Genomic DNA, 27,720 nt, shown 5'->3' with positions numbered 1-27,720 from the left:
ATAGAAGAATGTTTATAAAGCTTGGAATGAGAGAAAAGGAAGAATCTGGACACCATGGTGTGACTCTCAGCTGTGGGAGCTCCCACCATCTGAGGTCAGGTCTCTTCATCCATGTGAGTATGATTATTCTGAACTCTGACTTCAGGGCTCACTTTCTCTTTTAAGCATGGCCAAGTGGGCTCATGGCATCTCCTGTATGGTATAAAAAGGGTATTTTCAAAAGTTGGAAAGCCAGCTATTGAGACTCAAGGAGAGTTTTCCCTTTTCTTTGACTTGGAACCCAAGGTCAGCTGAGGCGGACATTTCATGTTAATTTTAAGTAAGCAGAGGCAATTGTACCTATGCTGTTAATACTTGCTCCAGATGAGGACTGTTATGAATTTTATTGAAAATCCTAGTAATTTAAATAGAACAACACTATGGCCTTTGTGATGGCAGCTATCAAAAATCTATGGGAAGAAGTTTGGATTGAAAGTCTCCAGGAAATGAAAATGCTGTAAACTGAATTAAATGGATGGCACATGATCCTATGACTAATTCCCTTCTGTAAACTTAAGTATTTTTAACAAAGAAAAGCATAACATTTTCATCAAATTTACATGTACATGAGATCTTCAGGAGAGAATGAAATCCAAAGCATGTTGCTTTTGTAACTTTTGGTATGAGATTTTTTTTGTTTTTACCGGTACTAGGGATCGAACTCACAACCATGCACTTGCAAGGCAAGTGCTTGTGCCGCTGAGCTAAATCCCCAGCCCCTGCTTTTGTAACTTTTTAGACAAAGAACAAAGCATTTGTGAAGGAATGGAAGGGCATCTTGATGGGGGCTATCTGGAACACTGGGAAACTCTAGGGATGTTTCCAGGAGACATGGCTGCTGATCTGTGGGTGACAGAGAAGCTAGAAGACAGAGTTACTTCAGTTTTTTATTCGAGTTCATTGCAGGCCCGATTTCCAGTCTCTAGTGATCAAGACTGTGTTCAGGCTTTGCTACGTGAAGAACTTCTTTCCCAGAAGAATCTTTATGGCTTGCTGCACTTAGGAACAGGCAAGCCAAAAAGAGAGCTTTAAACAGTCGCCACTAGCTACCTTAACTCTTCCCAGAAGCCACTTATCTTACCTCCCACTACCAAGTACTATACATGTTAAAGAACAAGTCTACAACCAGCCGTAATTGTATGGAGGTCTTCTAAAGTTTCACTTTCTTCATTGTTTTGATTTGTTTGTTTTTGAGTCTTGCTGTATAGTTCAGAATGGCCTTGAACTCACTATGCAGCCCAGGCTGGCACTGTACTCATCAGGTGATCCTCCTGCCTCAGCCTCCCAAGTGCAGGGATTACAGTGTGACTTTCTCTGTTTTTGAATAACTTTGCAGAGTTGTGAGAATTTAATAAATCCACATAGCAAGGGGCTCAATCCACATAGCAGGCAATAAAGAGTAGTTCTTCAGGATCAGTGCTTCTCATTCTTAACGAATTCACATTTTTTTCTAATAAACATATATATTTCATAGTTAAGAGTCTTAAGAGACTTTCCATCACTAAACCCTTATTTGAAAAAAACAAAACTAAAAAAGGTTGCTTTCTCTTGACATATCCTAGGAAAGTCTTGATTAGATGATATGTAAAAGTTGGATTCCAATTAGGGAAATGCTGGGCTGACCTGGTATCTTTGTTTTGATTATGAGACTTCCCAAATTCTACAACATAATGAGGTACATTATAAATCTCAGGAGAAGAGAATATATGCAGTGATTCTCAAGTGCTTTCATGAATAAAATACTTGTAACAGGGAGTATGAGTATCCCCTTTGTTACAAGGGACATTCTTAGGAAAACTAATGTTCAGCATAACTGGCTGTGCACTGCCATCTGGGGTTAGGATTTGAGCATCTGCATTGTTTAGAAAGTTTTCTAGGTGATTCTAACACTCCAGTCCACAAATCTATCTGGGGCAACTGCTCTAGATTCTAGCACGCTGCAACAACTCTGTAGCTGAATTTGGTGGTGGCAGTGGGGGCGGGGGTCTAAGTATTAGAAGTATGTGGCTTGTGGTAGGCATGCCAATTCAGAAATTTGAGGAAGATATTCACTACCAACTGAATGTCATAGCTGCAGATGAGTGGAGTATGAAACTCTGTTTGGCTTTTTAATTTGAAGTGTATGAAGACATATTAAATAAGCCTGATCAATATCATTCCATGATGAGTTTAAATTAAAGTACAAGAGCTAACAACAATGCCATAGACGATAGAACATTCCCCCCAGCTGTTCTGTAGTGATAGTTTGGCCCTCAGCACTTCAGTAATTGTAGGCAATGAACTGTTGAAAGTAAGTAGTTCAAGATTTTGTGTGGATGTTTGGAGTTCTTTCAAAAATGAAAAAAAAAAACTTTTAAAGGAATGTCATGATTGAAGCAATGGTATCAGTCTATTATTTGTAATATATTTTATCACTATATAAGGAAAATGCTTTCCTCTGGCTTTGCAAAGAATTCTGGGAAATGACACTTGTAGCATTTCTTGATGAAATCTTTCTGAGTTTTGTCATTGAGCACTATGGAAAGGTATCATTCCAAAAGTACTCTGAGGCATTCTGTTATTCTCCCCAAGCATAAATTTTGCCTAGTGTCCCTGCTTTTTGGGAAGTACATCCTTCATGGAGGGACTCCCAATCTTGCCTAGAAAACAGACCTTTAGTTTAGACCTGCAGTTTAGATACCTGAATCTGCAAACAACAACAGTTTGGTGGCCCTGGGTGTAAGCATGTATGTGCTTGTTGAAATGTCAGAAAGGTGTGATGGGGAAGGGCGAGGGGCCATGGCCAGAAGCTAAAGAGAAACACAAAAATCACACAATAAATAATTAAGTTGGAGCAGGGTGAGGAGAAAGATGTCAGGATTATTTATATGTAAAGAGTCCAGGGTTGTCTCCTGATCAAAGGTGGTTTGGGTTCCTGACTTTGAAGCAGTGGAACTAGATTATTCTAAAGAACCCATTAATGACCCAACAGATCCAGGGCCCCAGAGTATATGGGGTCCTAGACTGCAGTGCTAAGGTGGCTGGAGTACATAGTAATTAATGAAGAGTGAAGAGCACGGAGAGGCAGGTGCTAGATCATTCATGGTGCAGGTCTAATGCAGCTGGAGCACCTGGCTGAGCTCTGGGACTCTCTCGGCCCCTTTCTGTCACATCAGAAACTTTGGTTAGAGATGAGGTGAGAGGCGAGCCAGGGCCACACCACCACTCTGCATGCCCATCCTCAACCTCCTGCCTCAGGCAGCAACTTTAACCTTTCCGCACTGCTACTTATTTAAGGGTCTTCTAAGTATTTCCTCATTTTTGTCAGCTATGTGTAATCAGATGAATAAAAATTTATTTGCATGTGTATATATCAAATTAAATGTTAATATAAAGTAAAATATAAACCTCATGTATAATGCTATTCACATCCATTAAGGTGCTGTTTGGGAGAGGCATGAATGCTAAAAAATTACTGTGTACAGCTAAAATGAACATTACTTTGACAAACTCAAATCGAATGCTTACATTGCATCTTTCTTTGAGTATTCTCCAGTATCTATAATCAGCCGTAATGTTGACAGCTTGTTGAATGCACAAACAATACTAACAAGACCACAGCTACAACCTTCCAAGGACTATATAAGGCACACAGTTATATCCCTTAGAGTGTGGGTCTGGATCCCAAGGAAAATGACCACTTAACATCTATTAGTGAGATGACAGCTGGATATTTTGGCTGTGTCACTAGTTTATGTAGATCACAAACATTTGTAAGTTTCAGTTTCTATAAAACAAAGGACAGAACTACCAACTTACCAGAAATTACATCTAGCAAGTCTATGACTCTTCATCAAAAGGGATAAAACTAATAGCAAAGGCATTTGGAATAGGGGAAGACGCAGAGAGCATGCACATTTTAATCAAGGTACATGCAACAGGCAGTGCACGGTAGCTTGCAGTTGTCCCTGCCCTGGGCCATGAGCTGCAGGGCCTTTTTCTTAACTACCTGGTGACAGTTTGGCCTTTGTAGTTCAAGGGGTAGTAAAACCAATTTACAGCAGGCAATAGGCAGTAAAAGGAGGGAGGGAGGGAGGGAAGGAGGGAGGCAGAGGGAAAGGGAGAAGGAAAGGGAGAGGGAGAGAGAGGGAGAGGTGAGACTGGGAGGGAAGGAGCAAGGGGGTGAGGGGAGGAAAGAGAGAGAGAGAGACAGAGAGAGAACCTAACTCCAAATCACAAGTAAAGAGTGGGTTCTTTTGGAAAATTTAATTTCCCTATTGTACGTAGTATATAGGCATGTATATATTAGGATACTATGTATAATCTTTTTCTTTGGCTCCTGATAAAACATGTTTGAGATCCTACCTTGCTCATCCTCTTGACTGCATTTAGGGTAAGATGGCAGACTCGGGAGGTTGCTGCTCTTCCTGTTCTCTTCCTCTCCCCCTCCTCTCCCCTGCACTGCTCTCTTCCTCAGTCTACCTCCTTGCTCACCTGCCCTCTCCCCAGCTGCCGGCTTCCTCCTTTACCTGCTGGCTGTCCCTCTCTCTTCTGCTCCCCCTTATTACCCACCCATTTCTCTCACTCACATTCTCTCCAGGTATGTCGCCCTGCTTCCCATCTTGCCACATCTTGTTTCCTCTAAGTCTCAGACACTCTCCACTTCTGACTCACAGTGCCTCTTCCACCTTTCTCTGTGGTCTCAGAGACACTTATGAGACCAGTCACACGCTAACTGGGAAGTGAGAAAGGGCCCCTTCTAGCCCCCAAGACCCAGACTTGATTAGAACCACAGTCACAGATTCCTCCCTTGGAAGACCTGGTCTCAATTGTCCTCTGGTATCAAGGAAAACAACTCTGCCTAAAGGCTTTCCCCGCTCCTCAGAGGCCGTCTCTTTGGTCCTGCGACCTGCTGTTGTAACTGCCACCTTCTCATAGGTACCTCTTGTTCTCAGAACTCAGAGGACAGAATTTGGACTCGATTCATCAGCGGTTACCAGCTTCAATCTCCAAAGTGGCAATGGTCTGGCCCAAACAAAAACCTCTAGTAAGATGACCCAAACGCAGTTCTGGTTCAGCTATTCACCTGCATCACGTCTATGTACACTGTGCTCACATCTGATCCCCAGCTCTGCTGTGTGCCAGCCGCTGCTCCTAGCCCCCGGGGCTGCCCTGGTGAACAGCCAAGGCTGAAGCCAAGAGCTTTCAATCACATATCCAGAAGGAGGGTGTGTACAGAAACACCTAGCCTTGGTTGTTGGTCTCCAACTTGCCTCTCTAACCCTTGCTAAAAACAGATTTATTTCAGGAAATTACTGTGGGGCACTAGACTTGATTGAAGAAATAGGAATGTTATGCAAATATTTGGGCATTTATGTAAAACCTAGTTAGCGACATGGGCCTATATTTGGCCACTACATTCCAGGGCCCCTGGAGTAGGAGACAGAACTGAAGTGAGAGGCCAGCTTTCTGGAATCCAGTGCCTGATCTCTAGGGAATGCAAGACCACACGCTAGGCAAGGTGCTGGCTGGTCCTTGGATCTCCTTCCCTACAATGCACAAGGATGTACCTGATGGCTAAGGGGACTCTTTGAGCCCTCATAGCAGAGATGTGATAAAACTGTTTGGTCCAGATTCCTGTACCATCACTTCTCCCACTAACTGAAAAGGAAGAAGTAAATCTCAGCTTTAACTGGACGTTTTAAACGAAGAGTGTTCTTACCAAACCTGAATATCTAACAATAAAGGCAAGCTGAAAGCAAATAATTTTTGAATTACAAGTTGTAAGTTAGGCAAACCATTCACAGTTGGAGGATTTATTTATGGTATATGTTCTTTTGTCTAAGTGCTCCAAAAAGGCTTAGCAAAATGCAATGGAAAGAAATCTAACTCTTGTGTACATAAGCACTTTCATGATCTTTATATTTAGTTGTATAGAGATAATCTGTTGTGCAAAATGGGGAAAGGAGAAGGCAAAACTAAGGACATTCCACTTCATCCTCCAACTGGGAAAAACCATTTTTGAAGGTATTAAATTCTACACAATTAATTGTTCTTTTGGTGTGTAGGAGTTTCTCTATTCAGTACCTATAAAGGTAAGGGGTCTTGAAATACATCACATATACTGGAAAACAGCACACACACACACACACACACACACACACACACACACACACTAACCTTGGTTGGCATTTTCCCAAGTGACACCATTTTAGATGGAGTAATACTAATTAGCTGAGATATGAAATGTATTGTAATCCCAAATATTGAATACAGTTATCTATGTATTGTAAGATGTAACTGGAACCCCAGCAAGTTAATTTTAATCTACCACCTCCAAAGCAACCCATGGCGAATAGACACCAATATATATTTCAAGTTAAGGGCAGCCAAGGGATCTTAAATCTAATTCCCGTGAGGATATGTGGACAAAGGCCCTGATCTTAGGCCTCTCCCAGAATTTATTATCCTCTGAAGAAGGGTATGGCTCCAGGATGAAGGAAAGGGGGGGGATTATGTAACTTGAGCTGGCTAGTCAGATAGGGGGAAAAGCATCTCTGCAAAATGCAGAGATAAGGATATGCAGATGGATCAATTTGCATAATTCAATTAAGGTAGCAACTAAATTGTTTTAGGAGGCTGTTGCTTTAGTTTTTGATATATAAACTTCTGTGCCCTGGAGAGTCATAGCCTCTTTGAGGCTCACAGCCAGTTGCCATTCCTAGAGCTGATGGCTTTACCATCCCACTGTGCTTATATATTTTAGAGAACACACTAAGTGAGGAAACAGGAGACCGTCTGATGGCTTTAGAGATTACATACCAGAACCTCCGCTAGCCTTATTTGCAATGCTTAGAGCCAACTGAAGAGAGAAGGCAGTACCATAGCCAGCTCTGAACATATCAGTATAAGGAAATAAGTCTCCATATAATCAAACTTGCAGCAATTGTTCTGCGTTCAAGGGGAGTCACTCCAGTTGTCTCCCACAAAAGGTATCTGCTGTATAACCCTGTGTTTAGGTACTAATTTCCTAGTGACTCAGTTAATTAGGTTAGCACTCTCAAACTCCCAACACGGCTTCTTCCTGTCATCTCTGTCTCACTCACTCTGCAGTATGGATCTATATACCATTGGAGTTAATGATACTTTTACAGGTTAAAAAGTGACTATTTAAGAGAAATACTGTATTCCTGAAGGATAGTTTCATGGTCCTCTCACAAAACAGCTCCCATGAAGCTCCCTCATTCAGAGATTCCATTGCTTTGCTGATCTAGGAGAATTTGGTAGCGGTGAGGAGAAAAGTCATTTTTCTCGCCTTTGAGACTTTCACAAGCAAAAGAATGAATTGTGACTTCAATAGCACTAACCGTAAGTCAGCAAAATGTAATTTTATTTTTAGCTAATTCATCCATCTGTCCACCTACTCAATAAATATTGTAAGTTTATTATGTACCAGGTACTGCACTGCAGAGAAAGCTATGGCTCCTCAAGTTCATAGAACTTGTATTTTCCAAGTTGGGTAAACAACCATTTTATCTCCTACTTATTACAGATTTCTAGAAGTGTTATGTCTTCTCCATTAATCAAAACTTGTGTGGCTTAATTAGAAAATACACAGCATGGCTACTGTAAAGCCTTAGACCTCAGATGATGTAGGAAATTAATGTACAGTTTGATACCCTTGGATGTTCCCTTGAATTGTGAATAACTAATTCCTTTTGGTCAATACCTTTCTAAATACACTGCAAAGTTCCTTGCTATTTCATGCCGAACACACTAATGGTTTAGGGTTATTACTACCATCAATTACTATGTTGCTGTGTAATACAGCACCGCGTTAGACCCTACAGCGAGCTACAACACGCTCTGCAGCAGTGCTGAGCAGCCCTCAGCATTAGGACGGCCGCTGTTGATGCTGTTGTCGTACTGTTTTGCCATTTAGCCATCTTCTCTCCTGCCAGGTCTTATTTAATGCTGCTCACTCACTCGCTCAAGTTCTCCCTCCTTACAGCATTTCCTCCTTCTAAATTGCTGCGGAAACTATAACCAAGAGATAAAGTGGCTGAAGGACAGAAAGTCGTCACTATGAAAAGATGAAAACTTAATCTTGGTGACATGTTGTTTGGTGGTTCAGAGGCTGGTTTTTAGTTTCTTCTTGCTCCTCTGTCATGTGCTTGGTAGCTGTGTTCTTGGTATTGGCATTTATTCCTCTATTTACAGAATTTGGCTTAATTCAACTTTTTAGAAGATTTCTTAGAATTGTATTTTATAAATTGTAGGTAAACTTTCAGCTATTTCAAAACCTCAGGACTGCTTACCATGGCTTACTAAAGTGCTACTGTGAAGCCAGAATAACACAGACATACCTGTGTTAGATAATTTGGTACAATTGCTCAGTTTCAAATGAATATTCTCTCACCTTATAAATCGATTCAGAAAAAGTGGAGTTCATAGGACATGCATGTTGTGAACCTGAGGCTTCCATATGAAGTCAATTTGGGAAGAACATGGGGAAAATGAGACTTGCTGACTGAATCTAGACACCGTAAGTCAGACAAAAAGGAACATGACTTACCATTTGTCAGTCCAATGTCTTCTTTGATATCCTGAAGGAGATGGGATGATACTGAGTAGGGCTCAGATGATGGAATTTGGGATTGATGGTCAATAACGGATTTACTTGGCTCTTATTAATAATAAGCATGACATAGAATATTTCTATGTCTAGAGATTGCTAGACAAACCAGATGGGGAGTATAAAGTTTATAATAACAAAAAAAGATTGAGAACTTTTATTAAATATTTAGAAAGCCAGAAGGATTCTTCTCCCTTAGAGTTTACTACTTTGACAATCTGACAGGGTTATCAAGTCTTAAGAACTGCATATTTTATCTTTATTTAAGCTGATGATATTAGATTAATCATCAAAAGGGGAATTGCTCTCTTATTTAGATCTTTAGAGCCCAGGATCCTCTTATTCCCAGAACTTGCTTGTGTGTTAGTTATTCTCAGCACAGGCTCAAACTGGTTTAACTTTCTAGTGGTTGTTCAATATGGCCATCTAAATGTAAGCTTACTAACAATAAATAAAATAAAACACTCAGTTTCTCGGTAGTACAAGTTCAGTAACACCCATTTCTAATGGTTAATGTGTCGGACAATATTAATACAGAATATTTCCATCCCTGGGAAAAAGCTCCACTGGACAGTGCTGTTCTAGTCCTGCTTTGGTGTGGGATGGCTCACCCCTGCACACATGGCTCCTCAGGAACCCTTGGAGCCACCGATTCTATCTCCAGCATCTACCTCATCCCAGGAAGCCCCTGGACTAGCCGATGTAGCCTGCTTGCAGCAGGCTCCTGAGAGTTCAAGGACTTCATGCCAATACTTTTCCAATGTCTTAAGTTTCTCTCTACCTGTATTTCCTAAACTAAGTTATTTCTATTGGTTGGTCACGTAACTGATGTCACGCATGGTCTTGCTGACTCTCTATGAACAACAAACATGTTTGGCACGCTGTGGAAAAGATCTTATAGCAAGATGGGAGCTGAAAAAAACGATCTGCAGGGTTCAGGACTTGTAGTTCTACTCATTTCAACAAAAACAGTGTTGATGGATGTTCTCCTTTATAAGCTGTCAAGAAATGTACTGTACTAAGTACTTTGATTATTTTTGTTGTTGTTTTGTTGAGGGTAGGGATAACAGGATAGTTGGGGGTAGAAGAAATATTTAGGTTGAGAAAAACTTCCATGGAATTTGAAACCCAATTTCCACAAGATGGATACTCACAAGTGAATTCTAATGTCAGGATTTCCCACAGATTTAATGAGGAGAAGCCATTTTGTTTCTTCAAATTCCAGTAACCCCATTGATTGTGCAGGTGAAGATGCTGCCTGCTAGGTCTTTGAGAACTGGGGAAGGATAATGCTGAACACTTGATTTTACATTCCACTAGAAATTCTGAACAATTGCAGAGAAAGGGTAAGAAAGAAGTCTGACAGCAACTGATTTAGTAAACTGATCAGGTGAAACTATACCAAGTATGATGGAAGGTTCCTCAAATGCTAGAGATCCATTTGTTCAGGGCCTCTTATCCGGTATTTATAGCCCTAAGTGAGCTTTGCTGAACCTGCCACCAACCTACTTGTTATGAAAATCGTAGATCTCCTGGATGTTGCCAAAGATGATATGCTCTTTATTAAGGATCCCAGGGGGGATCTCCTCCACACCACTGGTCATTTCCCACAGGTAGGTCTGTAAGACAGCAACAGATCCATTACTGACAAGTATGCCACCATAAATTCAGACAAATAAAGAAGCCCTTAGGCTTGGGAACAAGACTCGGATGGGCAATGCATGCAGCGTTTAACAAATTTGAATGATTCATCATCCTGAACTTTAGGAAGTGCACCCTTGGGTACTCTTGCTATTTATCAAGAGTATGTGGATTTGAGTGGTGGAGGCAGGGCTGAAGATTTTCAGACTCAATTTAAGATCAGTCATTATGTCATAGTTTTTATTTTTGAATTGAAATGTTTTACACATTTTTCTTTCTGAGTCTAGGTCCAGTCTGAGAAAATTGTAGACTTTCTTTTCAAAAGAAGTTTAAACCCAATACAATCACTGTTGATTCTGGGAGACAGATTTCCTGTGGTTGACTTTTTTAAAATGCGTTAGTCTCTACGAAAAGAACAAGAGCACTGAACTTCTCTCAAAGACTTGACAATGGTGAGGAAGTCATTTTCTAATACAGCTGTGAACTGATTACTGCAAGACTTACCTCCAAACACTCATGTAAGTCCCTTACATAAGCTTTCTCAGTCTGCAGAAGTTCAGCCATAATGAATCTAGAGGAAAACAAATGTGCTTTAGTTTTAGATAGAATGCCTCTCCTCCTTCAAACTCTGCTTCCCTACCCTAGCATCTCTGATGTTTTTGAATGTTCTATTTTACCAACAAGCTCCTTCTCTCTCCTATGAATCACTCTTACCCTCATTACTTGCTATAAATCCCTTCAGCACGTCTGCCCAGTCAGTTCCATGTTCTGCTTTCACTCAGTTCTACACTGTGATTGTGTATTGACATGGACATGCTCTCCACTGTACTTATGCATATGCATGGGAGCAAGATGTAGGCTCATTCATATCTGTTTCAACAAGCAGATAGCTTGAATCTCAGCTTTCCACCTCTGTCTTGGAGCTCCTAGAACAAATTCTATTCATAGAGTTTGTATGTTTATATCAAAAAAGTTTTCAATGCAGTATGTTAATCTGAATTTCAAGAGCAGGCAAAGATGTCCAAGTCACTACTGAAATTAGGGGTTAACAATTTTTTTTAAGGAGCCAAATAGCTTTTATAAGCCATTCAGTCCCTATTATAACCATTCAATGTTGCTGCTGCATCATGAAAGGAGTCACAGAATGTGTTCAAGAAAATAAGTGACTGTATTACAACAAAACTATGTACAGACACTAAAATTTGAATTTCATCTATGTATACTTTTGATTTTTTCCAATCATTTCAATATGTACAAATTATTTTTATATAAAAGAGAGTATATCAAATTTTACCTCTGGACCAACATTTGCTGATGATCTCTGACCTAGATTATCGCATGAAGTATTTAGACATTATTTATAGTGGGACTAAACTGGTGTGATGAATCTGAACCTCCAAGTGTAAATTAGCAAAGTTAAGTGATTGTTCTTCAGGTTACCATAGACAGAATTTGGCTACATATCTTTAAGGAGACTTTCCTTCCTCTTGGGGCCCCTAAATAATGTAACAGCCTTGAGTAACTTAAATTTATAGCTTCACAGCAGTGTATCCACACATTTTTACTACAAATGGTACTTGCTAGCTTGCATATGATGATCTAATTTAGCACAAACTCTGTACTTACATACTTATCTTATATTTTCTGTAGCATTTTTCTCATGTAGTTATTAATGGGAACTCCTATTTCAGGTGTCCTATCACACGAAACTTGAAAATTAATGTCCCTAAAGTACCCTCTTCTGGAAACTTCACAAGAAATATCGTGTGAACAGCACCTTTTCCTAGACCTTTATGTTGGTGAGCTTTTCCTTAAACAATAACATTGTTCTAGCAGTGGCCTTTCTGTTAAAATTAAAGGACTGAGTTCAAAAATCCTTTTTGATGGAGTTAGCCACTCTCTTCCTATTCTGATGTAATTGGTAGAGTACAAAGTGCATGAATTTTGGAACTGAATTATGACTTTCATTTACAAGTAGACAGCTTCCTTGGCCTCAGATGCCTTAGTTGTAAAATGACTAATCACACAGGATTCCTGCAAGGGTTATACAAGATCACACCAGCAAAGGGCCTGGTATAAGGGGTACTTATATAAGGAGATAGACAATAATTAGATCTGTAGATTGCTATGAAACTAGGAAAGAAGGAAGGTGACAAGAAACATAACATGATGGGCTTTGAGAAACTGTCTCTGGTTTCACTGTCTTGGGTTTTTGGGAATTTTTTTCCCTATCTGCTTCCTGCAGTTTTACTTGGTCTTCTTAATTCATCTCTACTACCCACTGTTCAATTTTGTCTTGTTTTCCATCATGTCTTTACCCTCTTCAATCTATTTGGTTTCCCAGAAAGAACTCAGAAGGAGGATTTGATCTCCACTCCCTTTCCCCATTATGGGCTGCACTGCATACCCCAGAATTGATATGCTGAAGTTCTAACCCTCAGTAACTCAGGCTTTGACCTTATTCGGAAGGAGTCCTTACAGTAATACAGTAGAGTGGTCCCAGTCAACATGACTGATGGCCTTAAACAGGCATATGCATGCATATATATATATATATATTTTTTTTTTTTTTTTTTTTTTTTTTTTTCCAAGAAGACTTTCAGGTGGGTATGAAAACAGTCAGCTGTGGTCTGAGAAAAGAGGCCTGGAACACATTCTTCCCTCAGCTCTCAGAAGGAGGCCACACCCACTGCCACTTGGCCTCCGGATGGTTGACACACGTTTGTGTTGTTTAGATTGCCCAGCTTGTGGTATTTTGTTATGAGGTATTTTGTTATGAAGCTAGTACACTCACCACGTGAAACAAGCTCTGACTTCACAAACTTGCTGTAGCTTCTTCAGCTCCAGAGAGCTTGTGACCCTAATTCATTCCAACAATCTACAGAGAGCTACTTAATCTTGGGACACATTATTATGTTTTCTATTATTAGAGTCTGTCAACATATGCTTCATGAAGTCCTCCAAAGATCTCTGAATAGGTGTGACTTTGTGACCCCAACATAAAGAAAGCAGAGCACCCACACTGACATGGTTCATTGTTTCTACAATCCAGGGTCCTATAATTCTTGATTAATGTGATGTGGGTAAACCACCACCTACCAATCAACCAACCAAAAAGAGCAAACTGTAGTTTGCCTATCTAGAATCAAGATTTTCTGAGAATGGAGCTAAAGTGTAGTCTTCAGTCAGTAGCCTCAGTATTAATACCAAAACCTGCAGGCTCTCAGCTCCTTGTATGTATAATACGGCACAGTATCTGCTTATAACCTAGGTACATTTCCTGTATACTTTAAATTACCTCCAGATTACTTATAAGGTCTATGACAATGTAAGTGCTTGCTATATAGCTGTTATAGTGTACTGTGTAAGGAATAATGATAAGTGAGAAAGACTACATGCAATTTTTTCCTGAATATTTATGATATACAGTTGATTGAGTCACAGGAGATAGGACCCGCGAATATGGAGGGCTCTTTATACTTAAGAGAGCCAAGAATCTAGTGACAAACTGGTCCCAGTTCTCTTAAATGGATTGTAGTCCTGTCTTTTCTTGAGAGACACAGAATTCAATTTACGAGATTCTCAGAATGGATTATTCCGAAACGTTTGAGTCTCAGCATCCTGCACCTCTTCTTGCTGACTCTCCTCGGCCTCGTCTCCTTATAGGCTATTGTCCATCTGGGAGTAAAATTAGATGGCAGTTTTACTTCTGAGCTCTACAATTTATTCACTGGGCTACTTTCTACATACAGCTTCTCTTTTAAAATCCTGTTATTCACCAAGCAAAGACTCTGAAATTTGAATACCTGGACCAAGTCAGGGGAGGGGCCATCTGATGTCAGTCTCCAAAAGTGTGTTCCTTTTGTTTTGGCCCAACAGTGGATTCCTTTACTTTAAGTAAGGAAGTTGGTACCGTAATACTTATTTGTTAATGTGATTTTTGGATAACTTCTTATCCTTTCCCAAAGGTTTGAGCTTCTGCATACAATTATATCCTACACACTTTTCTCTATCACTTAGGATATCATCATTACTCTCTTCATTGGTTCCTACAAGAGAGTATAAAAATGTACCTTTCTTCACAGAGTTTACAATCTAGTTAAAGAGACATACTAAGGAGTCGGTGGGATAAGTAAAGGGTAAGTCAGATAGGAAGAAACTGGAGAAGTTCAAAGGAATGATGCAAGGCTGCAGTGGTTGTAGATCAGGGATTCAGAGGCAGCAGACATGAGCTGGAGTTTAAGGATTCAACAGGTATAAGTGGGGCAAAATAAAGCCACATGCAACAGCAGCAGCAGCAGCAGTAACCACAAAGGGAAAGAAAAGGAAAGAATAAATCAAACGAACAGGGCTCCAGGCCAAGAATATTACACGCACAACTAAACAAAACTTATTTTTGGACATGAAAGGAGTCCGTGAATGTAATCTGACTGATGTCTCATCGGAACTTGGAAGTATTCTGAAATAAGAGTGGCTGTGTTTACTAGAAGTCACGGATACATGATGACAACCCGGCAGTGAGCCTGTGTTCTCAATGGAAGGATCATGTCTGCCGTCCCTCTCTGTAGGTGTCCAAGAGGACACAGGAAGCTGCCAAAAGAGCTGGGCGCAGTGCAAACAGAGCCTGCTCATGGCGGCGGGGGTTTGCCAGCACATACTCTTTCTTCCGGGCTGATTTCCGCTTCTCTTCATTGACTTCGTGGTTAGCATCCCGCAGCTTGACCTCACGATCAGAAAGGCTTGCTGGTATAATGTCCAACTCCAGGTCCTTGTTATCCTGCATGCAGCGGATCACACAGGTTACTTTGGAGAAGCTTTAAGAAAGACACTGCCCATGCTGAGCGAGGTGTTAAAGCAGAAAAATAGAGGACAAGGTAATGGAGAAGATGAAAAGGTGGAGGGTCCTATAAATTTGCACCCACAAGTGCTTTTCTTATGAGGCAATGGTTCTTTTCAAATAAGAGACAGAAAACGTTAAGGTCAAAAGTTTAGTGCAGATATCCATAGCAATGGACATTATATATCTAGTTGGCTGAGGCCTTTACTCCTGATTACATTTAAATGTACACATGTATAAAATGGACCTCGGACTGGTTCTTTACAAATAAGGTAAATATGAAACATAAACATACAAAACATAAAAACCTTTCATTCGTCAAAGGAAAATATTTTTTATACAATCCAGTTCTCTTACAAATAGCTCAGTGACTGAGCTTTCTAATATTTATCTCTTTGCTTAATTTAACCCACATTTAGTATTCACACGTGGTGGAGTCCGAATAGGGAAAAGTCAGACTAGTGCCGAGGGAAGATGTTAGCTGCCTCAGCTTTTTTCAGTGGCCTGACTACTTGTCTAGGCTGCTCTGCTTTAGGGCATGAGCCTATTTAAAAATCTATGAGTCAGAAATCCTAAAATTAAATTGCTGGGCTGTCATTAGCTCTTAATTCATAGGTCACTGACCTCTAGTATAAAGAAGAGATTAAAAGTCAGTCTTCCTTTACTTCATGTCAAATAGTACTTTTTCTCAGTTGAAGTATCAGTAGTCTTTACACAAATCACAACCCTTGAAAGAGCACCATTATATATACTACAGTCTCTAATCATTTGCTGATTAATGCAATAGAGTAGGAGATGGTACTGACAAGGCCTAACTGAAGGGGTTAGTCCTCAGAATCGACAGTTAACTACACAGAGAAAAGCTTCTGTGGCCACAGGCTCCTCTCCTGGCTAGTCAGCTTTGCAATACAGAGCACTAACTAGAGGTGAACGGATCCATGTCTCTCACCCTTAGTCCCCTTCAAACTGCACAAAGCAAGTGTTCCAAGGGTCACCAGTTTAGAGGAACTGCTCTGAAAACTTCTCCTTGGTGCCTCAGGAGCCGAGTACCGAGGGAGATGAGGAAGGAGGATGCCCCAGTGGGAGACCCATGCCTACCTCCGTGTTGATTCCTAGGGCTTTCTCCAGGGAGTATCGGTACTTCCCCATCCTCAAGGAGAAATCTCGATAGTGCTTGTCCACTGTGGTCACCCATTTCCTTATCTCTGTGGCATGAATGTGGCCTTTTTCTACAAAGTTATCAGCCAGCTGAATCAGAAGTTTCACTTTCTCCTTTGTTTGCTGTCCCAAAAGAGGATATTAAGTTATTGGACATTATTGCTGGGCCCTTTCCCCACCAAGTCCCCTTTACATCACAGCTGCCATAGGCTTCTCAGAGCTAGAAGCCTGGGCTTGGATCCCAGCTCTGTACTCACTATTCCCAGTCATCTTGAGCAAAATGTGCCTTCTCAGTTCTTTCACCCACAAAATAGGAATCTAAACAATAACAGAACCTGCATCATAGGCTGTTGTGAGCATTAACTGAGCTGATAATGAGGAATTTTTAGAACTCAGTAGGCATTCACAGTGCCGACAGGCAGCCATTAATATTAGCCATTATTATTACTACTAACATTAGCACAGTGCTTTGCTGGTTATACAATATGTTATCATCACATCTAAGACGTGTTTGTGTTTTGAAGCATTCCTAAAAATTAGGTACAGAATGGTGGCATGGCTCAGACACACAGATGAAAAAACCCAAGTATCAGTTTTTAGGGTCCTAATTCACACCACTAGTAAACAGAAAAGCTTGTCTCTTTATCCCTAGTTCTCTCCCTTCCCTAGCTTACAGATATACAGGTAGGCTCTGAAACATCACATGTTGGCACATGCTAGCATCCAAAGAAATCCAACTAGCAGACTTAAGAGTAAATTCTGTCCCTTTTAGTTTAGCCTTTAGTTTCTCTTACAGAAAAAGGATTTAAAATGTCAGTAACTGTTCTATGGCTAACAAGGCAAAACTCTGACATATGTTCAGTGAATTTCATTTCTGGCAAAAACTTGTTTAATATCTACTCTGTCTAGCCCTGCAGACAGCTATGGGGTCAGGCTTGAGGGATAAACAAAAGGAGGGGGGAAAAGATGTTCATAATCTCTGGAGGGACAAGATTTTCATGCAGAATAGTTGAATAACTCAGGGCATCATGTAATTAAGTGTCAAAATGAGAAGTGTGTATAGTTAACAACACAAGAATTTAAGTGCAAGGGAATGAAAGAAGGGTAGTAAATATACACTTGGGAGAGATGGTGAAATCTACCCGAATTTCCTTTTCCTCTGTGTTCACGTATGCTTGCGATCGCCATTTAGTGCCTAAGATTTAGTCAGGTAATCTGGGGAATATGAGATGAATAACCCCTGGATCTTAGCTGTCAGAATCTTGCTGGCTCACAAAAGTGACACTGTTGAGCAGATTACTAGAGAATAGATGACCCATGCCAGGTGTCCAGAGATTATACAGACAAACACTGTAGTGTGAGGAAGGACCAGGTCCTGTCTGGGACACAGCCTGGATCACAGAGGAGCTGGTTCTTGACTGTAAAGGCTGAAGGGAAGGATATTCAATCTAGAGAAATGATACACAGGCAAAAAATGGTATGATGCATTTCTTGGAAGGCAAGAAAATACATCCATTCAGCTTGAAAATAAAACTCTCATACAGGCATAATTGAAGGGGCTTAGATCTAGAAGCTATATGCCTTAGCCTGGACACTGGAGAAGCACTGAAGCTCTTTAGCTGAGTGATACCATGACCAAAGTAACCTTTTAAAGAGGGGGAGAAGTAGGCGGGGTTGGAAGGAGGGAAGGGCCAAAAGCAAGGAACCCAGCTGAGAAGTGATTACAGGTTAGGTGATAATGAGCAATGGAAAAGTGGAAGAAGTTCCAAGTGGATCATAAAGGACAGATGAGCTAAACTGAGCTTTCTACATTTCCACTTTGGTTACAAACTGAAGAGTCTTAAGTCTAAGAAGTTCTGGGTATCTGCTGCAGCTTGTCCTATGCAGGTGAGAACACTAAGAAAGTTGATGCTCTTGATGCTGTTAATGGTTCACTACTGACTCTGGAGATCGCTAACTTCAAACCTGTTTTGATTTGGACTTGAACAAGGCTTCGTTCAAATCTGCCACCTTCCTTGTGCTGTTTCTGTTTGTTTTACCTGATATTGAAATGAGTTTCTTATCTGAATTCACATATTTTCATGTTGGGCAAAAAGTCCCCAAAAGCTCACAGTGAAACAGGGGACAACTCCCTAATATTGAGAGGTCATAGTATGGAAATCATAAAGTATATAATCATTTGAAATAACTGGCTCAGGAATGAGGTTCAGGTCGTACTTCTGTTACACCAAACCAGAGGAACACAAACTATGTCAGGAGTACTTCTGCATAGGATAGGGCGCTAACATGTTCTTGCCTTTGACTCTCTCAAAAGCAGCTCTCACCCTGGAAGACCATCTCCATTGTGCAAGAGATGCCAAGAAAGGCTCCTACATGGCTGGGAACCCGCTGTGAGAGATGAGGATGCTATGAAGAGGAGGCTGAGACAGATCAGGTTTTCACTCAAACCCAAGTATTCTCAGATGAAATGCTGGCTGCGACAACATGAAAACCAGATTTCCTTTCATCATGGCATCCCCTGCCCCTCGGTGTGCACGAGGATGGGGATGTATACACATTCTGCTTCCTAGTCTGACTCATTCACAGGTCTGAGGCTAGACAGAAATAGCTCAGAAATCAGAAACTCACCTGCCTTGAGAACCCCCCAATAGTTACCAGCCCCTCCCATAAGGTGGATTTCCCAGGCCATTCAAACTTCAAGAACATGTGGGTAAGTGCAGATGTTCACACATGCATGCACATTGCATGAATACCCCTTTTTGGCTCATTTGGTCTGAAAGAATATAGCAGATACCAGAACCTGGAGTAAGATGAGAAGCACAGTGCATAGCAACTGCAATTCCCTGGGAACACGCGTTTCGAAGGAGGAAATCCTAAACACGCTTCCCCCTCATCCCAACTGGGGCCACACAGTTCTGCTTCCAGAGGCCACTCGTACTTCTGTAATGTGAAGCTGGCCAGGATGGAGGCGCTAAGTGGACTGGGTGGGCCTCAGGGTGCTTCCTACCTTGGCAGGCACCCTGAATTCCCCGTATTCTTTCAGTAGCTCCTGAGTCTCCTCTGCGGTGTCTCCCGTGGAGGTATGTGTTGAGAGGTAATATTCACCCGTTTCTTGGATCCAGTCCAATGCCTGTGAGAGAAAGAACCCACCCAAACCCCCAAAGGCAGCGGTCAGTAGGAAAACATCCTGTTGGTCCATGTCTTGGGATGACACGATGGACCTGGGACACTCTCGCATGATTAGTCAGCAGGTATCTCTGAAGGTGTCTTTATGAATGAGCCCTCCCTAATGTGGAATGTCCCAGTAGCAAAGCAGCAGACTGAGGACTCTCCTGGGCCAGGTCCTCTGTCATCTGAGCTAGGGACACAGTGAGCAGCGTTCCCTCACATTCCTTTGTACCAACTCAGAATACAGTGCTTAGTAATTCTGAGTTGACAAGTGACAGCCTGCATCTCTCTCCATCTCTACTCTGCCTGCTGCTGGGGTCCTCTTCTGAATGGTCCCAAGTCACCCTCATTTAGGCCTCTACATGTTCCACGGAACTGAGACAAAGCCAGGGGAAGCTCTGGACATACCTGTTTAGCGCTGCGCTCAAACACCACGTATTGCTGGCATTGATCTAATCGCCTCTTTTTCAAGGTCCAGAAATGCAGGACACGGTTCTCCCTCTGTAAGAGTTCACTCAAGATGGCTGGGGGCAGAGGAGGTGAACACTCATCACAGAAAGGCTCCGACCAAACTGCCAACTCCCTTAGCCCCACCTTCCAGGCTGCAGGTGACCGACTTTAAGGCTCCCCACAGGACTAATTCAGCAGCAGAAGGAAGGAAGCAAAAACTGCGGATAGAGAATTTCCCAGAGGGAGTATGATCGGAGAGATTAGGTGAAAGCCAGTTTCTGATCTGGTCAGGCAGAAGAGGAAGAATATGCCATGAGTGACTGACAGTGAGTCTGATCCTCCTCACACCGAAGTTAGATCTTGGTTATAAGGATGTTGGGGTGCACCAGTCCCTAAAATAGCAACTGACTCAGCCCCAAAGCCTAATGAGGGTGGATGGACTTTGCGAGGACTCCCAGGCATTCCTGAAGATTTTCTAGAAGAGGGGCAGGAGTAATGTATGGGTAGGGGTTGGCTAATATACACATTGGCTTCTTGACCCTGCACATAGCAGTCTGACAGCAAAGCCTCAGTTACAAAACTTCTGAGCAGATGGCACAGGGAAGCTGTGTTAGAATCATGTCCACATGTTGTCTTTAGGTTCAAACTTCCATGTTGCCTTGGATTAATTAGAACACAAGAAAATCTGAAAGATCCGGCTTCGCACCCTGCACTCGTACCTACCTTGGTCTCCTGGAGGGCAGAAAACATTACTGTGCTTTACCCAACCCAAATTACAGTGTTCCCATTAGAAGTTTTTGTTGACCTTATTTCCTTTTAATGGCTCCCTGGAGCTTTGGCTCCAGGGATAGAATCTGTTTATACTCTCCTTTAGCTGAGAATGTTCGCGGGTCCCAATTATTCACCATTCCCTGTTTCCCTGTGTCTGCTCTTCTACTGTGTGATTTTAAGTTTAGTTCCAAATAGCAAGTAATGCTTCCTCACTTGCTGACTGACCTCTGGCTCAGTCATGTGACTTGCTTTGGCAAATAGATATGACAAAAGTAGGAGCTTGAAATATGACTGTAGTACCTCAGCCAGCATCACTATAAGAACTTACTGGGATTTGTTATTCTTCCAACCTGTCTCTGCAATCTTCAGGAATGCCAGCCTCTCACCTGCAGTAAAGTCCCATGTTAGCCAGCCTGAAGCACAACTGTGCTGCTAACCCTACCCCAAGGGTTAAGCCCAGCCAGTACTTAGTCGCCAGAATAATAAACGCTTAGAGCTGTGGAGGTTATGCAGCAACCTGATTTGGTTGTTATGCAGCAATTTCTGCTCCCATAACAAACTCTTACAGTAAGTGGCACTGGCTTTGCATCCAGGTAAGGGGTGATGTGGGGCGTGGCTAAGATGGAGATCGACCACACATTCAGGGCTAGAGCAAGGCAAGCCCCCAAAACAGAGCACCACAGGCAAATCATACAAAACAAGTTTTTAGGTTGAAAGCAAAGCCAGTCCAGCAGGTGTCTGGCCACAGTGCTCCTCCCTGTAACTACAACACAGACGGCTCTGGGAACGTGCTTTCAGTGTTCTCAGCAAAACACTGACACTCTGCACATCTGACTTGGTCACATGCTTTCCCCTTTTTACTGTATATAAATAAAGATACAGACACACTGGGTAACAGAGAGGTCAAGTCCCACCCAGTTCCAACTTTCCTTTTAATATGTGTCTAGATTTTTCTTAATATCCGGTGGCCCGCTCTCAGGACCCTGCAGGTTGCTCGGGTCATGACCGGGTGAGAAGGAAACATACCAAAAGGACTGCTAGTTCCTGCTCAGGTGGAAACATCCACAGGGCAGGGCAGGAGAGTGTGCCTCCTCCCTTTTTAGTGTATGTCTCCTAGCCAGAACTTTGCTAATTACTGATCTCTCTGGTGGCCGACAGAATCAGACTAAATTAGGCAAGAGACCTAAAGAGTCTAGATTTCATTTTTCCTTCATTTTGAGAGTTTTACATGGGCAAAAATATACCCTCACCCTAGGAATACACAGGCATTTTTGGCTCCCTCTGGGTGCCTGTCCCTCTTCTGCACATAAGAGTAGGTGGGGTGGGGTGTCTCAGCAGCAGCCAGTCTCCCCTAAGTTGCCATCTGCACTTGGAAGACAGAACATATGCTCTGAAATGTGCTGGAAGGCGAGGGTGATGTAATGTCAGCCACCCACAGGCCCCTCAATTGGAAACAGAATAACACATCTGGAAAAGGAACCCTGCATCCCTTTCTCCTTAGGGAACTTTGATTCCTAAGTTTAATTCTTTGCTGGGGTTTCTGATCTCCCCAGGTTTTACACTGTCTAAGAGGGAGGACAGCTTCACTTAAAGAGAGCTTCCCCACCCCCATGGTGTCTCCAACCGGCATTCACCCCAAGTCCACCCAGGTTCCCTCCCTAGGCTTGGAATTCAGGGTTGTATTTCTCTGCTCTGACAAGTGAACTCTTCACCCACTCAAACACTAATTTCTGCATGGTCAGTCAGAGTAATAATTGAAGACAGTGAGACATAATAATTTAAGTGTAGTGTGATCAGACAATAAATAATTCTAAAGATTACATATCTTCATATAATTATAGACTTTACAGAATTCAGAGAGATATGGAAGACAATCTAGAATAGTAGTTATGTAAATTTTATGCATACACAAATTGCCTGGGGGGTTCTTTTTTCTGAGACAGAATTTTGCTACAGAGTGCAGCTGGCCTCAAACTGGCACTTCTCCTGCCTCAGCCTCCACAGTGCTGAGATTACAGACCAACCCTGTTCTTGCCAAAATTCAGGTTCTGACTTTGTAGGCTTGGGTGGGCCCTCAGTTTCTGTGGCTTAGTATACCCCCAAGTGACATCAATGCTGCTCATCTGGGGGCTGCATTTGGAGCAGCAAGAATCTAGACACTCTCCTCATTTTAAACATAAAGCTAAGTTTTAAAAGGTTAGGAAATAAGTGACAGGATGAGGTCCTGGTTTTATGATTCTCATTTCATGCCTTCTGAGGTTGAAGACACCCTAGTCTTGTGTTATCTAATATGTTAGCTGTGGCCACATGTGGCTAGCTAGTTACACTTAAATTAAATATCAACTAAAAATAAACATTTTATTGCTTGTTGCAGTAGCCATACTTAAAGTGCGCAATGGCCACATGTGGCAGCTCTACTGTACAGTGTCAATACAGGCCATTTCTATTAGTTCAGAAAATGCTACGAGGCAGTGTAGCCCTAGACCAGAGGTAGTGAACCGATGGCACAAATGCTGCAGCCAGCTGTTCCTTATGACAGAAAACTCTAAATGGCTTGCCATCACTGCCCTAGAGCCTAACAATGAAAAAACTTGGGGAAAGTTTATTCCCATTTTTCTACCCCAAATGTTGATGCATGTTAGCAAACAGCATGATTCACCACTGCCCACACCGTCCCACCTCGGGTGTTTTATCTCTAATGAGAAGAATCAGGACATTTGCGATTTCACATAGACTAGGTGCACAGTGGGGAGGGCTGGCCTCTCGTCCGTGCCATGGGCGTGACTGGCAGCCTGGCAGGTCTCTCACTGACCTTTCACTTGCTGCTCAGGGCCCCGGGTGTGGCTGGCGACACTGGGCATGCTGACGTTGTTCCTGTGGATGTACTTGAGAAACACTTCAGCATTCCGCCGTGCCAGGGTGCAGGCCTGAAGGGAGACAAAAGGGTGAGGGCCCTGTGCCCAGCAGGTACGTGGAAGCCAAGACAGCAAAAAAGATATCTTCCTTCCACTTTTCAGGGAGACTTGAGGGCCCGAAGGAGATGAGGGTGCTGGAGAAACCCAGGAGGAGAGCTCTGGAGGTCACTTCTGGTCCCTGGATGTTACAGTTCCAATTCAAGAGGCTAAAATTCTGACCTTTCCTTTTACCAAGTAAAGAATTCCTTTCTTTCTATCTTTCTTTCTTTTTAAAATCTGCTTGAGACAGAGTCTTACTATGCAGTTCAGGCTGCCCTTGAGCTCACTTGGTAACCCAGCCTGGTCTCAGACTCACAACAATCCTCCTGCCTCAGCCTCCTGAGTTCTGGGATTACAGATGTGCCCAAGAAAAGAATTTTTCCATCTCAGCTAAAAAAATAAGAAAATGCCAAATTCCTGGACTACCTATACATTGATTCGTCATTGTTAATAATCACTCCTGGGGCTGGGGTTTGGCTCAGTGGCACAAGCGCCTGCCTGGCAGGCACTAAATTGTGAGTTCGATCCCTGGTACCATAAAAAAAAAAGAAATCATTCCTGGGCTGGTTTTCTTCTTCTTCCAGCATGTTTTTAATATGACCACTGGTGTAAGTCCCAGGAACATACCCCACTGTAATGTTAGTTTAATTTAGGCTTTAGAAAGTAAAGCATTTGGGGTAAACTTACCTACTAATCATACATTCTAAATTCAAGTAGAAGTTTTTAATCAACATTTTCCACATTAATTTGTCCTTTAAGGTAAATAACACTAATATGCATCCTGTTGCTAAGAAATACCAATCTACATAAACAATAAGAACCACTGTTCTGCCCCTTTAAGACTGGTAGCACCTGTGAGAAACAAAGCAGACAGCACAGGTTCTCTCTGCTGCCCTGATGGACAGGACCAAGGTTTCAAAAGAACAGGCAGCAAGAAGCAATCAGATCTAGACTCTGCATCCACTAACAGCATTTCTACTTTCTCTTCAGATCATATAGTTCCTGGATTTTTCTAAAATGTAGGCTTTTCCTCCTCTGGTTGTAAAAGTAATATATGCTGGTACACTAATTTCTACCCATAGTTTCCAGAATTACATTATTTTTAGACCAAGTTGTTAAATTTTAAATCTTCTTATACATAAGGCTCCGAGCCCACACATTATATGTTAGAAATTATATTAAAATCAGATCTTTGGTAGAAGCTTGATGGTGGTCCATGAACTCTGAGGGCTATGAATTTGAGGGCTTAATGGTAGTCTAAAGCCAAGGAATCTGAAAAGGATCAACTAATGTGTGTAGATGGAGAACATAACATTATCTCCAGTGAGCATAGAATCCCCATAGTTACAGGCAGTTTCTCTATCTGATTTTAGGAACACATAGAAAACATCAGCCCACAGAGTTTCTTCTTCAAAAGAAACATTTAGTTTTATGAAGAAATACCTTTATATATCTATTTAAAATCTTTGATATGTTAGACTTATATTTTCTTTTAAAGGAAAAACTTTGAAGATCATTTTAAGCCATGTACAGAAGTTCCATTTAGCCATGTTTTTTTTTTTTTTTTTTTTTTTTTTTTTTCATTTTTATCGGTACCGGGGATCAAACTCACGACCACCTGCTTGCAAGGCAGGCCCTTATGCCGCTGAGCTAAATCCCCAGCCCCTAGCCATGTTTTTAAGTGCTGATTATTAAGGGTTTTGACTAACCCAGGGGCAGACAGATGGGAGGAAGGCAGGGAGAAGCTATCTTAAAATGGAGAACAAAAATAAAACTCAAAGAGGTGGTTAACTAGAATATACCTAATAAAAAGACAATTAATTACAGAATTACACAAAGTTAGTGGGGTAAATGTCAGAGTACAAAACATTTCTTTTGTATTTTTAAAAACCTAAGAGCAAGCAGAACACAAAAATGAGAAGCCTGGGAGTGAGTGGAACCTCTAGATCAGGCTGAATAAAGCCAGGGAAGAGCAGAGTCTGACAAGGCTCACTCAGGAAGACTCCCCTGCCGCTGGTGGCCTGGGTAGAACATAGCTGTGCTTCCCTGCTGGGAGGCATGGGTGGCCTCTATCCGCAAAGCCCAAGGAAGATATTTCTACTTTCATAGGGGAGGCTAAGTACTCTAGTATTTATTGGTAATCAAACTGTTAGACTGATAAATAAAGAGGCTAAATTTATTTATTTACTTCTTACCCTAAATTTTGCATCATTCTTTTTTGTTTTTGCTTTTGGTACCAGGGATCAAACTTACGACCTTGAACTTGCCACGCAGGTGCTTATGCTGCTGAGTTAAATCCCCAGCCTGCATCATTCATCATTGAAGGATTTTTCAATAGTCTTTTATATCTAGGCTTATATCTTTCAATCAAAAAGTAATTTTATAAACCAAATGTGACCAAATGAGAAGCATGTGGTTGCTCAGTAAATGACATCCATGGCATATCGGATCATTCTAACTGGCAGTGGTAGTAATGGTGTATCTTAACTGCCAATTCTACCATTTTGCTGTAAGAAAGAAATCAATGTGTTAAGTGTAACCCTATGACCTTTCAGATGAACCACTCAACATCATCTTTGTCACTCTTTCCCTGTTTAGAAAAAATGGGACAGGAAGACCACATAAATATGTTTGTGTGTGTGTGTGTGTGTGAGAGAGAGAGAGAGAGAGAGAGAGACAGACAGACAGACAGACAGACAGAGACACAGAGACAGAGACCGACAGACGACAATAAGGCTGCAGTCTGAGGCCCGCGAGACAATGTGCGCTGACCTTAAGGAAAGCTTCCTTTTGTTCCAAGTGCTTGCTGATGAGTGGGATGACATGGTCGATCTCTGCTGCCGGCCCCAGTTTATCTCTTCCGCCACACCAATCCTCATCTCTCCGGTATTCCTGCTCTAAGCTTTCCAGGACACTACAAACCTAATGAATCAAGGGGAAAAGACTCAGTAAGGTAACCAGTCACAAAGGGTTTTCCAAGGATCTTCAGCCCACAGAACTCTACAGAGTGGCATTTTTCACCTGACGCTCAGCCTCTGTATTTGGAATGGAGCATCCCTCGGACATTTTGGAGTTTAGGAGACAATGAGAATTTGCTTCTGCAGTTCAAGAGACAGATTGTGGCTGGACATACAGATTTTGGAATTATCTTTTTACAGTTGGTGGCTAATGGCTGACACTGTGGTGTAGGAATAGTATGAAGACTGAAAAAGGAAAATTAGTGTATTTCAGGAGGGTTCAGAGCGTTTTATCTGTATTATATTATAACCTCAGGATAATTGTGAACTAGGGAGAAAAGAAAATGGAATTTGAAAAAGATACTGGACTTGCTCAGTCATCTGTAGCTGTCCTGCTGTAAAGAGCCTCAAGCAGAGATAAAGGAGGAAGTTGCTCCTGTTGTGTGATTTGTGGGTCATAAATGAAGGTCATCTTTCTTCTCACCTGGGAAAAATGTTCCAAAGTTCTACTATAAAGCACTGAAATCCACTATAAAGTGTATACTTCTTTAAGAGGAAAAATAAGGTTGAGTTAACCTAAAACATAGCTAAAAATTTTTCAGTTCTGAAAGTGTTGGAAAAACATGTTGAATGACCATAAAAATGATCTCAGAAGACGGCAGAACATTTTCAAGATTTCAGGAGAAAGGTTGGGTTGTAGAGTGACAGACTCAAGGTAATCTACTATCAGTGGGCAGGACAGGATGCAGAAAGTAGAATCTTGAGTTTCTATACTTTCCTTCAATAATTTCAGTACTTTCTTAGTTACTGAAGCAGAGAGGGGTATATATAATTACCCTTGGTCTCCTCTGAGAAAATAATCACTTTTGATGAAGGACATGTCTTCGGACAGGATACTAAGTCAGTTATGAGCTGAGCTGAAAGATGTCTCTTACAGAACACCTGTTAGACCATACAGGCTTCCCAAGGCATGTGAAGGTCAGCGCTTGTGTTCTAGGAATCCCGTCTAGTCCTATCTCTAGCATTTCTCTATGCAAGACATGAAACCTTGCAGGTAGGCTTATATCTTGTTCTGACAGGGTCTCACTCTGCAGTCCAGGCTGGCCTTCAACTCACTTTGTAGCCTGGGCT

General features: G+C 41.8%; 1 protein-coding gene across 4 annotated transcripts in view; it reads right to left on the bottom strand.

The window, feature by feature from the left end:
- Positions 1-27,720, bottom strand: part of Kalrn (kalirin RhoGEF kinase) — a 581,802-nt gene that overhangs the window by 228,140 nt on the left and 325,942 nt on the right. For all 4 annotated transcript variants that reach the window (XM_063225109.1, XM_023562599.2, XM_063225110.1 and 1 more), the window contains exons 18-25: positions 26,405-26,554; positions 23,491-23,605; positions 19,866-19,981; positions 19,297-19,419; positions 16,230-16,412; positions 14,953-15,071; positions 10,799-10,865; positions 10,163-10,272 (exon numbers count right to left, since the gene is read on the bottom strand). In XM_063225109.1, coding sequence (XP_063081179.1) covers positions 10,163-10,272; positions 10,799-10,865; positions 14,953-15,071; positions 16,230-16,412; positions 19,297-19,419; positions 19,866-19,981; positions 23,491-23,605; positions 26,405-26,554 — 983 coding nt within the window. The remainder of the gene's footprint in view (positions 1-10,162; positions 10,273-10,798; positions 10,866-14,952; positions 15,072-16,229; positions 16,413-19,296; positions 19,420-19,865; positions 19,982-23,490; positions 23,606-26,404; positions 26,555-27,720) is intronic.

This window comes from Cavia porcellus, unplaced genomic scaffold, assembly GCF_034190915.1.
Source record: "Cavia porcellus strain 051 isolate PalLab524CR breed Dunkin Hartley unplaced genomic scaffold, mCavPor4.1 scaffold_15, whole genome shotgun sequence".
NCBI lineage: Eukaryota > Metazoa > Chordata > Mammalia > Rodentia > Caviidae > Cavia > Cavia porcellus.
Note: the sequence above shows the minus strand (reverse complement) of the source record. Positions and strands in the feature narration are given on the sequence as shown.